Source organism: Scyliorhinus canicula, chromosome 2, assembly GCF_902713615.1.
Source record: "Scyliorhinus canicula chromosome 2, sScyCan1.1, whole genome shotgun sequence".
NCBI lineage: Eukaryota > Metazoa > Chordata > Chondrichthyes > Carcharhiniformes > Scyliorhinidae > Scyliorhinus > Scyliorhinus canicula.
Window position 1 is genome coordinate 231,336,859 of NC_052147.1, and position 15,327 is coordinate 231,352,185.

The 15,327-nt window shown below is 48.0% G+C and overlaps 1 protein-coding gene across 4 annotated transcripts in view; it reads right to left on the reverse strand.

The window, feature by feature from the left end:
- lrp2a (low density lipoprotein receptor-related protein 2a) overlaps positions 1-15,327 on the reverse strand; it is a 432,071-nt gene that overhangs the window by 13,510 nt on the left and 403,234 nt on the right. For all 4 annotated transcript variants that reach the window (XM_038789773.1, XM_038789772.1, XM_038789771.1 and 1 more), the window contains 3 exons: positions 13,192-13,311; positions 7,036-7,123; positions 5,078-5,145 (listed from right to left, as the gene is read on the reverse strand). In XM_038789773.1, the coding sequence (XP_038645701.1) occupies positions 5,078-5,145; positions 7,036-7,123; positions 13,192-13,311 (276 nt within the window). The remainder of the gene's footprint in view (positions 1-5,077; positions 5,146-7,035; positions 7,124-13,191; positions 13,312-15,327) is intronic.

The window sequence follows — 15,327 nt, forward strand, 5'->3', positions numbered from 1 at the left end:
ACGCAGCTCGTCGCTCATAAAGGAGGACCCCCGATCACATGAATGTATGCGGGGTAACCGAACAGGGAGAAGATGGTATGCAGGGCTTTGATGATGGTAGTTGTGGTCATGTCGGGGCAGGAGATGGCAAACGTGAAGCGGGAGTACTCGTCAATCACGTTGAGGAAATACGTGTTGCGGTTGTTGGAGGGGAGGTGACCCTTGAAGTCCATGCGGAGACGTTCAAAGGGGCGGGAAGCCTTTATCAGGTGTGCTCGTTCAGGACGGTTGAAGTGCGGCTTGCACTCCGCGCAGATGTGGCAGTCCCTAGTGAAAGTCCTGACCTCCTCGATGGAATAGGGCAGGTTGCGGGTCTTTATGAAATGGAAAAAGCGGGTGACCCCCGGGTGGCAGAGTTCCGCGTGGAGGGTTCGGAGGCGGTCCACTTGTGCATTGGCACAGGTGCCGCAGGACAGGGCATCGGGAGGCTCGTTTAGCTTCCCAGGACGATACAAGATGTCGTAGTTGTACGTGGACAACTCAATCCTCCACCGCAAGATTGTATCGTTCTTTATCTTGCCCCTCTGTGCATTATCGAACATGAAAGCTACTGACCGTTGGTCTGTGAGGAGGGTAAACCTCCTGCCGGCCAGATAGTGCCTCCAATGTCGCACAGCTTCAACTATGGCCTGTGCTTCCTTCTCGACTGAGGAATGTCGGATTTCAGAAGCGTGGAGGGTCCGTGAGAAGGCCCCGGGTCTGCCCGCTTGGTTGAGGGTGGCCGCCAGAGCAACATCGGATGTGTCGCTCTCGACCTGAAAGGGGAGGGACTCATCGATAGCGCGCATCGTGACCGTTGCAATGTCTGCTTTGATGCGGCTAAAGCCCTGGTGGGCCTCCATCGACACGGGGAACGTGGTGGACTGGATGAGGGGATGGGCTTTGTCTGCGTAATTGGGGACCCATTGTGCATAATATGAAAAGAAGCCCAAACAGCGCTTGAGGGCTTTGGGGGAGTGGGGGAGGGGGAGCTCCATCAGGGGGCGCATGCATTCGGGGTCGGGGCCTATCACTCCGTTATGCACTACGTAGCCGAAGATGGCTAGACGGTCGGTGCTAAACACGCACTTATCCTTATTGTAGGTCAGGTTAAGGAGTTTTGCGGTATGGAGGAATTTGCGGAGGTTGGCATCGTGGTCCTACTGGTCATGGCCGCAGATGGTGACATTGTCGAGATATGGGAAGGTTGCCCGTAAACCGTGTCGGTCGACCATTCGGTCCATCTCCCTTTGGAAGACCGAAACCCCATTCGTGACACCGAAAGGAACCCTTAAAAAGTGGTAGAGTCGCCCATCTGCTTCGAACGCAGTGTACTTTGGGTCACTCGTGCGGATGGGGAGCTGGTGGTAGGCGGACTTAAGGTCCACCGTGGAAAAAACCTTGTACTGCACGATCCTGTTAACCAGGTCGGAGATATGTGGGAGAGGATACGCGTCCAGCTGCGTAAATCGGTTGATGGTCTGACTGTAGTCTATGACCATCCGATTTTTCTCCCCGGTCTTAACCACCAGCACTTGTGCTCGCCAGTGGCTGTTGCTAGCCTCGATAACCCCCTCCTTCAGAAGCCTTTGGACTTCGGACCTGATGAAAGTCCGGTCCTGGGCACTGTACCGTCTGCTCCTGGTGGCGACGGGTTTGAAATCCGGGGTGAGGTTTGCAAACAAGGATGGGGGATCGACCTTGAGGGACGCGAGGTTGCAGACAGTAAGGCGGGGCATAGGGCCATCGAGTTTGAAAGTTAAGCTCTGGAGGTTGCACTGGAAATCTAACCCCAGGAGTGCTGCCGTGCAGAGGTGGGGAAGGACGAAGAGTTTATCATTTTTAAACACCCTCCCCTGGACCGTGAGGTCCGCTATGCAGCACCCTGTGATTTGGACCGAGTGTGAACCGGAGGCCAGAGCGATTCTTTGTTTAACCGGATGAACGGGAAGTGCGCAGCGTCTTACCATGGCGGGGTGGACAAAACTTTCCGTGCTCCCGGAGTCCAACAGGCAGCTTGTCTCGTGACCGTTGAGGAAAATCTGCGTGGTCGCCGTCGAAAGTTTGCTGGGCCGTGACTGATCCAACGTTACTGAGGCGAGTCGTGGCAGGAACTCCGAGTCGTCATCCGGCAGCGAGTGGTCACTTGCGGGGTCCTTGGTACTGATCCAAGATGGCGGCGCCCGTCGGCCGTACATGGTGGGGGGTGAACACAATGGCGGCGCCCTGGGATCGCACGTGGAGTCGGGGGCCCAAAATGGCGGCGCCCGGTGATCACTCGTGGCGGTGGGGGATGGGGGCAGCGAGGTCTGCGGGCCGCGCGGGTCGCATGAGGAGCGCGGGGGGGACCCGCAGTCGCTACTTGGGACCGCAGCGACTACCTTGGACTGGCAAACAGTCGCGTAATGGCTAGGTTGCAGCGCGGGCCGGGCAGCGCTGGCTGGGGTGCTTGGCCTGGCCCCAAAAGTAGCAGCGGGGCCCCGTGGGTTTATCGGGGCGCCCTGCTGCGCAGGCCTGGGAGGGGGTCAGAGTCTGTGGAGATGAGGGGGGTCGCGTTCCATGCCGCCCAGGGGGCCGCCGCGCGGTCGGGAGCGTATCCGCGGTTGGCGATATCGAGAGAGGAGGTGAGGGCCCGTGCCTCAGTGAGGCTTAAAGTCTCCTTCTCCAAGAGTCTCTGGCGGATCTGGGTAGATTGAATACCCGCCACGAAAACGTCTTGAATTAAAAGTTCGGTGTGCTGGGCCGCAGAAACCTGTGGGCAGGCGCAGTTCCTCCCCAGAACAAGGAGGTTCTGGTAGAATTCATCTAAGGACTCACCGAGGAATTGCTGTCTCATGGCCAGCAAGTGCCGTGCGTAGACCTGGTTCACCGGCCGGATGAAATGACCTTTTAGTAAGTTCATAGCTGCGTCATAGTCTGTCGTGGCCTCTATGAACGTGTACATGGCGGTTACCACGCACGAGTGGAGGATATTAAGTTTTTGTTTCCTCGACGGGCGGTTTTCGTCTGCGCTTAAATAACTGTTAAAACACGCCAGCCAGTGTTTAAATGCAGCTGTTGCATTTGTTGCATGCGGGCTGAGTCGAAGGCACTCCGGCTTGATACGAAGCTCCATCTTTTAAAAACTTGTGTATTAAATTGATGGACCATCAATTGGACACAAGGCGATGATGCGATCCAAACAAAAGGCTTTAGTACACAAGATGTGTGCCCGGCAGCAGACGTACAGTAGAATGGCCGACTGCCGGGGAACACGGGTTCTTATATCCTGCCCTGTAGGCGGAGCTACCTACCTCTCAGCCAATCGGCTGAGAGGCACATGACTTACCTGGACCAATGGGCAGAGAGTCCTCTGCACCAATGGCAGCTCACCTCTGAAGGTACCGTAATACCCCTAGTCATACTACCACATAAAGTACTCGAACTGTAGTGTTTCCAGTCAATATTTGGAAAGTTAAAGTCCCCCATAACAACTACCCTGTTACTTTCGCTCCTATCCAGAATCATCTTTGCAATCCTTTCCTCTACATCTCTGGAACTTTTCAGAGGCCTATAGAAAACCCCTAACAGGGTGACCTCTCCTTTCCTGTTTCTAAACTCAGCCCATACGACCTCAGTAGTCGAGTCCTCATCAAACGTCCTCTCAGCCACCGTAATACTGTCCTTGACTAACAATGCCACCCCTCCCCCTCTCTTACCACCTTCCCTGAACTTACTGAAATATCTAAATCCCGGCACATGCAACAACCATTCCTCTTCCTGCTCTATCCATGTCTCCGAAATGGCCACAACATCGAAGTCCCAGGTACCAACCCATGCCGCAAGCTCACTCACCTTATTCCAGATGCTCCTGGCATTGAAGTAGACGCACTTTAAACCACCTTCCTTCCTGCCTGTACACTCCTGCAACTTTGAAACCTTGCTCATCTGACAACATACATTGAGTTTGAAAGGATCAAACAGAGTGCTTTTGATCGGTGGATAAGGACTTTGAAAACAGATCAAACGTATGAAGCTCTCAGAGAAATTATACTTTTGGAGGAGTTTAAAAATTAAATTCCTGATGTAGTGAGAACTCATGTGGAAGAGCAGAGGGTTAAAACTGTGAGGTTAGCAGCAGAAATGGCAGATGATTATGAATTAGTTCATAAATCAAAGCTTGGTTTCCGACATCAGTTTCAGCCTGTGCGGGAAAGAAGCTGGGGACATGAGAAATACTCAAGTGGTAGAGGCAAAGGTGATCTGATGGGAGATAATAGTGAGAGTGCACCTCAGATTAAGAAAGAAATCCAGGAGGGTGGAAGAGAAATGAAAAGTTTCAAATGTTTTCACTCTAATAAACTGGGCCATGTAAAGTCACAGTGTTGGTGGTTGAAGAAAAGCACTGGGAAGGCTGATGCGGTAAAACAGGATAAGACATTGGGGTTTAGGAAAGCCCAAGTGAAGCGAAGGAGGTGCAAAAGATTGTACAGCCTGATCATGAGTGATTGATAAAAAGGTGCTTGATCTCTTTAAAGAATTTACTTGTGTGGGTAAAGTTACTCATGTGTACCAGAAGGAGTAGGTAAAGAAGTCACAATTTTAAGAGATATGGGAGCTCGTCAATCTTTAATGGTAAGAGAAGAGGAGTTATGTAGTCCTCCTCTTAGCTAATTTATCAGATTTAATGTTACCTCAGGGAAAGTTTTCACACAATTCTAGTCACAAAATCTCTGGGCTCTACACATTTCAAAAATAGGACAAAAAGCAATTTCTGACAAATCTAGTGGTTCTCTTTTAGTCTAAAAGATTATATTGTTATTTCAGAGAAGAGATTCACTTTGTTCACTATTTGCTGTGAAATCATAAATAAATTTCATTTTGCAACAAATAACAAAAATCTTCTGTCATCATTCATATATTTCCCTTTAGTGGCCAACTGAATGGCACAAGAATCATCAATTAAATTGCTGGAACATCAATGTAATTATATTCTGTGACCATATGGGAAGCCAAAATAGCTATACTGTATTGTGCTACTGAACACTTTAATTATTAGTTCCACAACTTATAGAAGTACCTGTTGAATGGGGAAGTGCTTGGGATCTTCCAAGCTGACAGTAGCTTCCTGTATACCCATAAGGACATCTGCAGGGTAATAAAATATAACATTTCAAACTTTTATTTTCTTACAATTCAAATATGTTTTTTCAGTCCCATTCTGAGTGATTACATAATTAGCTTTCTGCAGATTGTAGCTTTGACATTAGCTGCACCCTTCTTCCAAGCAGTCCCTCGGATTCAAGGATGACTTGCTTCCATTCTGGCTCCATTGGTTCTGAGATGGTTGATAAATGCAGTCCTCAATTGGCAGACTGTGCCACATGTGGGGCAACCTTGAAGGGCTGGATAGTTGGGTTGTTTAGAGGTTTGTGCGCTCCTTCCGATGCTTTCACTTTACCTCAGTACTGATCCGATGAGGTTTCTTGGTGAGATCGGGCCTTCCCAAATGAGTCTTCTCTATTCTGGTTCATCACAAGCCAGGGACTCGCATGAGTTGGAGGGTATATTTGAGGACATTGCTAAAGAACTTCCTCTATCCCAGAAGCCCTTTGCTGCGACTGTATAGAGTAATTGCTTCGGGAGGCTGGTGACATGTCATAATACTGACATGTCCTGCCGAGTTAAGTTAATTTTCAGTGATTAGTGCCTTGATGCTGAACAAGTTGGCTTGGAAGAGGATGTTACAGTTGAATTAGCTGTGTATGAAACCATGCTCCCACATTTTAAAAATTTTTAACATCCATTTATCTATATTCTTGTTGTTTATTAATCATATTAATTTCTCATCTTAGTTATGAAAAACGTAAAGCACAAATTATCTTAGACAACAGAAAAATCATTATAGCATAAATAGTAGGGAAATATGCAAATAACAGTTAACACAAATCTGAAAATCAGCTAAGGTTCAAGGGTCAGTCTTCAAGTACAATAAACATTAAGATTCCTCTAAAGAACAAAATTACATTTAAGCAACAGTTCTCACAATCTCAGGACATCCCATACCACATCACAGACAATAAAGTGTTTTTGAATTCTAGTCACTGCTGTAACATAGGGAAATGTGGGACCCCATTTGTACACGGTGATCACCCGTAGGAAGCAATGAGAGGAATGACCAGTTTTTCCAGGGATATGAATGACCGTTTCAGTGATGTTAATGGAGAGATAAATATTGGCTACAAAAGCAGGAGCACCCCCCCCCCCCCCCCCCCCCCCCCCGCCGTCCCCGCAGCACCCCGTCTTTCTTCTGAGGTCTATGCGATCTTTCAGAATATTGCTGCATTTTAAAATTTGAGATTGGTATCACAATTGCTAATTCCGGTGAGCCAATCACCAAAATTCCATCACAATGAAGTTTAAGGTGAGGATGAAGGGTTCAGTCTCCGGTTAGGTGCCCCCGGAGAGGAACAGCATTCAGAAAGTTGGAGAATTGCAATCTGCAGTCTTTTAATTGTCTGCCCATTTAAATTAACTGACAGAAAAATTAGGGGAAGCAGGTTGGTGAGTTCCTGACCATCTCACCTTGGGCAGCACCCAATTAGAAGATCAACCTTTAGGGCAGCACGGTGGCGCAGTGGTTAGCATTGCTGCCTCACGGCGCCGAGGTCCCAGGTTCGATTCTGGGTCACTGTCGTCTGGAGTTTGCACATTCTCTCCGTGTTTGCGTGGGTTTCACCCCCACACCCAAAGATGTGCAGATTAGGTGGATTGGCCAAGCTAAATTGCCCCCTAATTGGAAAAAATGAATTGGGTACTCTAAATTTATTGAAAAAAAATCAACCATTAATTTATAAATCATAAGTATATGAGGAATTAAAAGAAAATACTAGCAAGGCATAACACCCCATGAAAAATGAGGTTGCAATAAATTTAACATGCTTCACAAAGATAGAAGTCTAACCCTGATAATAAATCAGCAAACTGCTCAATATAATCAATACAATGCCACCTTGGGTTTCGCAGCTTTCAACTTACGTGCATTTTGTAGTGTTTGCTTCAGAATAACAAATTCCTCCATTCCTACACTTGCAGGCAGGAGGCATTGGCCGCTCCAGCTCAATGGCTGTAGACAAAATAAAACAAACTTTAGTGAGGAATCTACCACATGAAAAGGGGCACATTTAGCGGGGTGTTTCCTGGTATTGGCAGTGCCGAGAATGGTCCACTATTAATGTCCAGCCGATGTCGCACTTAGGCTCATTTCCTGCACTAACTAGCTCAGCTCATCAGTGCAGGAAGAGATCAAGGCGCCTTTCATAATGGACTCCCTATGGTGGTCTCTGGACCCCCAATGCCCCAACTTACCAATTAGGGATCCTCGAGTCCCCCGCACCCCACCTCATAAAGGAAAGGTACCCCCTCCCCCCGGGACTGATCACTGGCACAGACAAGATAGAGGCTGCAGTGGTATGATGTTCAGGTGGCTTTGGGAGTGCTAACGTACCACCCTGCCCAGCACCCAAACACCCAGACTCCCCGATCGCCTGGGAGAACTGTCAAGTGCCAGTACCTTGGACCACGTTTGTGTAACTGGAAACGCTATAATTCAAGTACTTTAGATGGGTCCGTTTTTGTCCAATGTGTGCAGGAGGGTTTCCTGACACAGTATGTAGATAGGCCAACAAGAGGCGAGGCCACATTGGATTTGGTACTGGGTAATGAACCAGGACAGGTGTTAGATTTGGAGGTAGGTGAGCACTTTGGTGATAGTGACCACAAATCAGTTACGTTTACTTTAGCGATGGAAAGGGATAGGTACATACCGCAGGGCAAGAGTTATAGCTGGGGGAAAGGCAATTATGATGTGATGAGGCAAGACTTAGGATGCATCGGATGGGAAGGGAAACTGCAGGGGATGGGCACAATTGAAATGTGGAGCTTGTTCAAGGAACAGCTACTGCGTGTCCTTGATAAGTATGTACCTGTCAGGCAGGGAGGAAGTGGTCGAGCGAGGGAACTCTGGTTTACTAAAGTAGTTGAATCACTTGTCAAGAGGCTTAGGTAAAGATGAGATGTGAAGGTTCAGTTCGGGCGCTCGACAGTTACAAGTTAGCTAGGAAGGACCTAAAGAGAGAGCTAAGAAGAGCCAGGAGGGGACATGAGAAGTCTTTGGCAGGTAGGATCAAGGATAACCCTAAAGCTTTCTATAGGTATGTCAGGAATAAAAGAATGACTAGGGTGAGAGTAGGGCCAGTCAAGGACAGTAGTGGGAAGTTGTGCGTGGAGTCCGAGGAGATAGGAGAGGTGCTAAATGAATATTTTTTGTCAGTATTCACACAGGAAAAAGACAATGTTGTCAAGGAGAATACTGAGTTACAAGCTACTAGACTAGAAGGGCTTGAGATTCATAAGGAGGAGGTGTTAGCAATTCTGGAAAGCGTGAAAATAGATAAGTCCCCTGGGCAGGATGGGATTTATCAGGATTCTCTGGGAAGCTAGGGAGGAGATTGCTGAGCCTTTGGTTTTGATCTTTATGTCGTCATTGTCTGCAGGAATAGTGCCAGAAGACTGGAGGATTGCAAATGTTATCCCCTTGTTCAAGAAGGGGAGTAGAGACAACCCCGGTAACTATAGAACAGTGAGCCTTACTTCTGTTGTGGGCAAAGTCTTGGAAAGGTTTATAAGAGATAGGATTTATAATCATCTAGAAAGGAATAATTTGATTAGGGATAGTCAACATGGTTTTGTGAAGGGTCGGTCGTGCCTCACAAACCTTAGAGTTCTTTGAGAAGGTGACCAAACAGGTGGACGAGGATAAAGCAGTTGATGTGGTGTATGTGGATTTCAGGAAAGAGTTTGATATGGTTCCCCACGGTAGGCTATGGCAGAAAATATGGAGGCATGGGATTCAGGGTGATTTAGCAGTTTGGATCAGAAATTGGCTCACTGTAAGAAGACAGAGGGTGGTGGTTGATAGGAAATGTTCAGCCTGGAGTTCAGTTACTAGTGGTGTACCACAAGGATCTGTTTTGGGGCCACTGCTGTTTGTCATTTTTATAAATGACCTGGAGGAGGGCGTAGAAGGATGGGTGAGTAAATTTGCAGATGACATTAAAGTCGGTGGAGTTGTGGACAGTGCGGAAGAATGTTGCAGGTTACAGAGGGACATAGATAAGCTGCAGAGCTGGGCTGAGAGGTTGAAAATGGAGTTTAATGCAGGAAAGTATGAGGTGATTCATTTTGGAAGGAGTAACAGGAAGACAGAGTACTGGGCTAATGGTAAGATTCTTGGTAGTGTGGATGAGCAGAGAGATCTCAGTGCCCATGTCCATAGATCCCTGTAAGTTGCCACCCAGGTTGAGAGGGTTGTTAAGAAGGCATACAGTGTGTTAGCTTTTATTGGTAGAGGGATTGAGTTTCAGAGCCATGAGGTCATGTTGCAGCTGTACAAAACTCTGGTGCCGCTGCATTTGGAGTATTGCGTGCAGTTCTGGTCGCCGCATTATAGGAAGGATGTGGAAGCATTGGAAAGGGTCGAGAGGAGATTTACCAGGATGTTGCCTGGTATGGAGGGAAGATCTTATGAGGAAAGGCTGAGGGACTTAAGGCTGTTTTCATTAGAGAGAAGAAGGTTAAGAGGTGACTAAATTGAGGAATACAAGATGATCAGAGGATTAGATAGGGTGGACAGTGAGAGCCCTTTTCCTCAGATGGTGATGGCTAGCACGAGGGGACATAGCTTTAAATTGAGGGGAGATAGATATAGGACAGATGTCAGAGGTAGGTTCTGTACTCAAGAGAGTAGTAAGGGTGTGGAATGCCCTGCCTGCAACAATAGTGGACTCGCCAACATTAAGGGCATTTAAATGGTCAGTGGATGAACATATGGATGACAAGGAAATAGTGTAGATGGGCTTTAGAGTGGTTTCACAGGTCGGCGCAACATTGAGGGCCGAAGGGCCTGTACTGCGCTGTAATGTGCTATGTTCTATGGTCTATGTTCTAAACAGGCTCGCTCGGGGTGGGTAACCACGACACAAACATATTTAAGTGAGCTTAACTGCACACTTAAATATGCAAATCATTAGATCTTGCGAGGTGTAACGAGCGTTGTAAATTTTGCGAGAGTCCTCGCCACATCAAAAGTCGGACAGGACAAGGTCTTTAGATTGTGCCTATGGACTGGTCAGTGATCAATCTGAAAGTTTAGGTGAGCAATAGCTTCCTGCAGATACATTTCTAACTAGAATGGATTGGTGTAGAAGGAGGTATCAATATTTGTGAGCACTCAGAGGTTCAGCAACTTCCTAAGTATGGCTAGAAGGAAAACATCTTCACCAAGATATTTGATTGGATTTTACAGGGTGCCATGGTCCCTTGTTGCCCCCAGCTATCCCCAGCTGAAAGATTGTTGGTGAGCCCGGCCACCATACTGCGGCTGCCCCTCAGCAACTCTTCAATGGGAGAAACGTTAATTGCTTTAAAACTAGACTTCTGCCCCCATCTTTGGGAGGGGCAGCACGGTAGCACAGTGGGTAGCACTGTTGCTTTACAGCGCCAGGGTCCCAGGTTCGATACCTGGCTTGGATCACTGTCTGTGTGGAGTCTGCACGTTCTCCCCATGTCTGCGTGCGTTTCCTCCGGGTGCTCCGGTTTCCTTCCACAAACCCTGAAAGATGTGTTTTTAGGTAATTTGGACATTCTCAATTCTCCCTCCATTACCCGAACAGACGCTGGAATGTGGCGACTCGGGCTTTTCACAGTAACTTCATTGCAGTTTTAATGTAAGCCTACTTGTGTCAATAAAGATTATTATTAAGTACCACTTTGGAGAAATGCCAAATCAGAAAGCTGGAACCTCTGTAGTCCCTGCAGCGGCAGCCTAGTGGTGGTGAGGGGACCCTTCCTCCTCCTTACTTGACACCAGCCCGAGCAAATAAAGCTGTTGGGATGAGATGAGGCCCTTAAGCAACCATTAACTGGCTAGTTAAGGGCTATAATGGGCCCAGGGATGGGCGTGCCACTCATCCATGCATCGCCAACCAACCACCCTCCCCCCACCCCACCCCCCTCCCCCAACGCACGGTAAAATTGGAGACAGGACAGAGGCAGGTGGGGGGGGCAGAGGTAGGTCACCAGCTGGATTTTATGAGCACCCCCTCTCCCCTGTCCTCTTCAAACCCACTGGCAAGGACATGTAAAATCCAGCCAATTATTTGTGATTAAATCCGAAGTAATATCAGGCTATTTGACCATATAACAATTAAAGGCAGATGAAAATGAAACTGGCCATTTGGTCCATCTTAGAAGAAGCTGAGGAAGGATTCTGCGCGGGATTCCTCGAATTATTTCTGGATTTGTCTGCATGCATTGAAATTTTATGAAATTTTGACCAGAAATGTCCACTCGTGGGCCGGGCACACGCTCAGTCCCGGAAGCCGACGTGAAACGTGCTCCAGGCAGACGGTGGAGCCCGAGTGCAATTTCAAGCTGGCTGGCCAATGAATGGGCAGCGAGCATGAAATGCACTCTGTGAAAGACTGAGTGCTGCCGGGGAGGGTGGGAAGGGGGTGAGGGCCGAGAAAATGGAGCCTGTGGACAAGTGCTTCTAATGTGCTCTCCCCAGGGGGACTGCTGCTCCGAAGCCGCCTCAGGGAGCTGTTGACCTGTAAAAACCAAACTCTAAAAACCAAGGCAGCACATTTAAACACTTACTCAGTCCCGAGACACCTTCTTAAGTGTTATTTTAGCCTAGAAAGTTCATCCCACCCTGGGTCAGGTTGAGGCTGAAACATAAAGGCCGACTGACCAATTGGCCCCCCGGACAACCGTGGAAGCAGACAGGCCATGTTCAATTGGCCCCTTAATGAGCTAAGTAACCCACCTGCTTGTTGGTGGGTGCATGTCCGACACTCTTTGTGTGTCTGTGGATCAAAATGTTCCACGAGTGTGCAATGACATCGGGACACATGCCAAACATCATTTGTGCGATTTCCACAAGCCTGCAAGTCGGGTAAAATTCTGGCCCATGTATTTGCATCCTTCAGCTTCCATTTCTTTGCGTCTTCCAGCATCTTTCCATTGAATTGTTAAAGGCTGTATTTTTCCACAGTGCCAGTGAATCCAGACCTATATGTCTATTTTCTCCCCAGAATGCTTCGGATTTTTCACTTTAAGTCTGCCACCAATCTTCATGTCTTTTGCTGTCATTCTCACCGTTTGCCCATCCTTCTATTTTTGTCATTTCACACATTGCAGCATCATATTCCCTCGGCAAATACCCAAAGAGGCGCCCAAACAGAGGGATTGGGAGCTAAGTTTAGTGTTTCCTTAGCTGCTCTCTATTATGATGGATTCAAGCCTGCCGCCCATGGAGGGACATTGGAGGTGACCACAGGGGCTGCTAAGTGGTAAGCCAGGCTGTTTGAAAGGCTTTGTTCCAGTAGTTTTCCCAAATATTAGGTTCGCTAGCTCACACCCTTCACACCCCACCATCCCCCACGACCCACTCTCCACTGACCATGCCCCCTCTCTCTCACCCTGAGCAGCCACGGCGCCTCTTTCCCGATTTTCAATACCACAAGTGAAACTCGCTGTCGGTAATTCCTCCTGGCGGAGGTGGAGCATTGTGGGAGCCCCGCAGAACACCAGGTCAGGCTCGTTAACGATATGCCAACAGCGTTTACTGTATGTGTGGAGTAGAACGCATTGATGCCGCTGGCGAGGCACCGGAGGACAGCATTCTGTTGGGTGTCTTGTGCCGGTCATGATTTTCGCCTGGCGCAATTCTCTGTCCAATCGTGTCTCCCAATTCTGCTGTCGGCTGACGGAAAATCCCGCCCGGGGTCTTTTCAACATTAATGCGGTTCTGCACAAATTGTTGACTACAGTGAAGGGTTCAAATACCAGGAGCGACAAATTAAAGGCTGGTAAGTGGAATACTAAGAGGGGAAAGGGTTTACATTAATAATCGTACAGAATCAGCAAAAGCCACTGAAATGGACAGTTGAAATTACATCGATAAGTACATGAACACATTTATGTAGAGAGATAAATAGAGAGAAGGGATTAAAAAATAAGATAGGCAAACAGATGTGTTAGGTTGATTTGCGAGAATAAAAGATTCTGCAGCCCACTGGCTTTTTGCAGTTTTAGCATTTTTACATGACATGATTCATTAAGTGCACGTACCTGCGTCACACTCAGTGAGACTGCCATCTCGGAACAGGCTGCCCTGAGGACAAGCACAGGTATACCCTCCTGGTCTCAGCAAACACAGGTGACTGCAGACACCCTTACAAGGATTCGGCACTGAAACAAAAATGAAAAAGAAAAAGAAAACTGAATTCTAAAGCTTTTATACTATAATTGTACTTCAATACAACAAAATAACAATTAGCATTTCTACAGCAGTCTGCACTTAGTGTCATAGAGTTTTACAGCACAGAAAGAGGCCCTTCGGCCCATTATGTCCATGCCAGCCATCAAAAACCTATCCATTCTAATCCCATTTCCCAGCACTTGGTCCGTAGCCTTGTATGTTACGGCATTTCAAATGCTCATCCAAATGCTTCTTAAATGTTGTGAGGGTTTCCACCTCTACCACCCTTTCAGGCAGGGAGTTCCACATCCTCTGGATGACAAGGTTTTTCCTCAAATCCCCTCTCAATCTCCTTGCCCATTAACTTAAATCTCTTCCCCCTGGTTATTGAGCTCTCATCTAAGGGGAAAAGCTTCTTCCTATCGTGGCAAGGTCTCTGAGGCAAGGCCATTCAGTCCTGGGTCTCAAGAGAATCAGAAGCTGACATACTTAATTGTGCCTCATGGTTCACTTAAATATGTAAATCTAAATATCGCCCAGTGAGGGCAAGATACAGGTTGCGTCGTCTTGCGCGATCTCGTCAGATCTCGTAAGGTGATCTGAGCGTCACAAATCTTGCAAGGCTGTTCGACCGTGCCCACAGTCAAAGATCAAGGTTGTAAGCAGGCCTGAAAGCAGAGAAATCAAAGTGATAAAACAGAATGAACTCTAGAGGAAGGTCCAAGTAACAGGATCCTCATGGCTGAACAAGCACGCAAAGGTGGAATGGAAGAAGCAGAGGATAAAACATAGCCTAGTGTCAGTGGAGTGTGTTGTGTTAGGTACACTGGTCTAACACTGGCTGCAACTGGATGCAGTTTAGATCAGAAAGATACTCCAGACCTTGAAGTTAGTTCAATCAGGTTTATTGAACTTTTAGGACCGTTAGCACAGTTCTCTGTGAGTTCGACTCTCTGCTAACTTAAGTGTGGTTACTCTGTCTGACTGAACCAGACTAGCTCTGAACCACGTGGTGGAGGTGTGAGATTGTAATAACATCCTTGACTGACTCTCTAGATGTTTATCAGTGGAAAGAGGCGGAGTATGAGTTCCTGTGTCTTTTATCATCAGATCCCACCCCTGAGTGTCCTGCCTGCTTATTGGTCATGTCCTGTTCTCTGCGTCCATTAGCTGCTTGTCTATATATCATTATGTGTGTGTGTGCCTGTATATCATGACAGAGTGGAGGATCCAATTGAACATTTAAAGCTGCAGGTGATCTGTAAGGTAGGGAGTGAACAATACCATGAGGAAATTAAAAGAGTGAGGGCACAAATGTTAAGGTCGAAGCATTGAACCAGTGATGCAGGGATGATGGGATTTAAGTAGGACATTAGAAAAGGACTGCAATGTTTTAAACGAGTCATAAGACATGAAGATTTGAGGTGGGGAGGAGACTTTTAAAGAAATGTGTCACCCATTTACCACATTGGGACTAGTAAGATGAATGCAGATGCTTCTCAAATATCATTCCTGGATCATATTTGAATAGTGGCCTTGGTGCAGTGAGCAACAATCTCCCCTCTGAGTCACAAGGTTTCATATTCAAGTCTAATTCCATAACTTGAGCACAAAAACCAAGGCTGATGCTCAGGGCGGAATTCTCCGGAAGGCCCGATGCCATCGTGAAACCCGGAGAGGTTCACGACGGCGTCGGAGGCCGCTCCTGGCCCCCTATTCTCCCCCCCCCCCCCCCCCCCCCCCCCCAGGGGGCTAGGAGGGCCGTGCCATAAATCTCGGCCATGGGGCCTTGTTGCTGGCGTCAAGGCCCGGCACGCCGAGAATGACGCAGCCGGCGCACCTAAGACGTCAGCCGCGCATGGGCAGGTTGGCCGGCTCCAACCCGTGCATGCGCAGCTGACGTCACGACGGCTGACGGCTCCAACCCGCGCATGCGCGGTTACCATCTTCCCCTTCTTGCCCCGCAAGACATGGCGGCTTGATCTTGCGGGGCGGCGGAGGGGAAA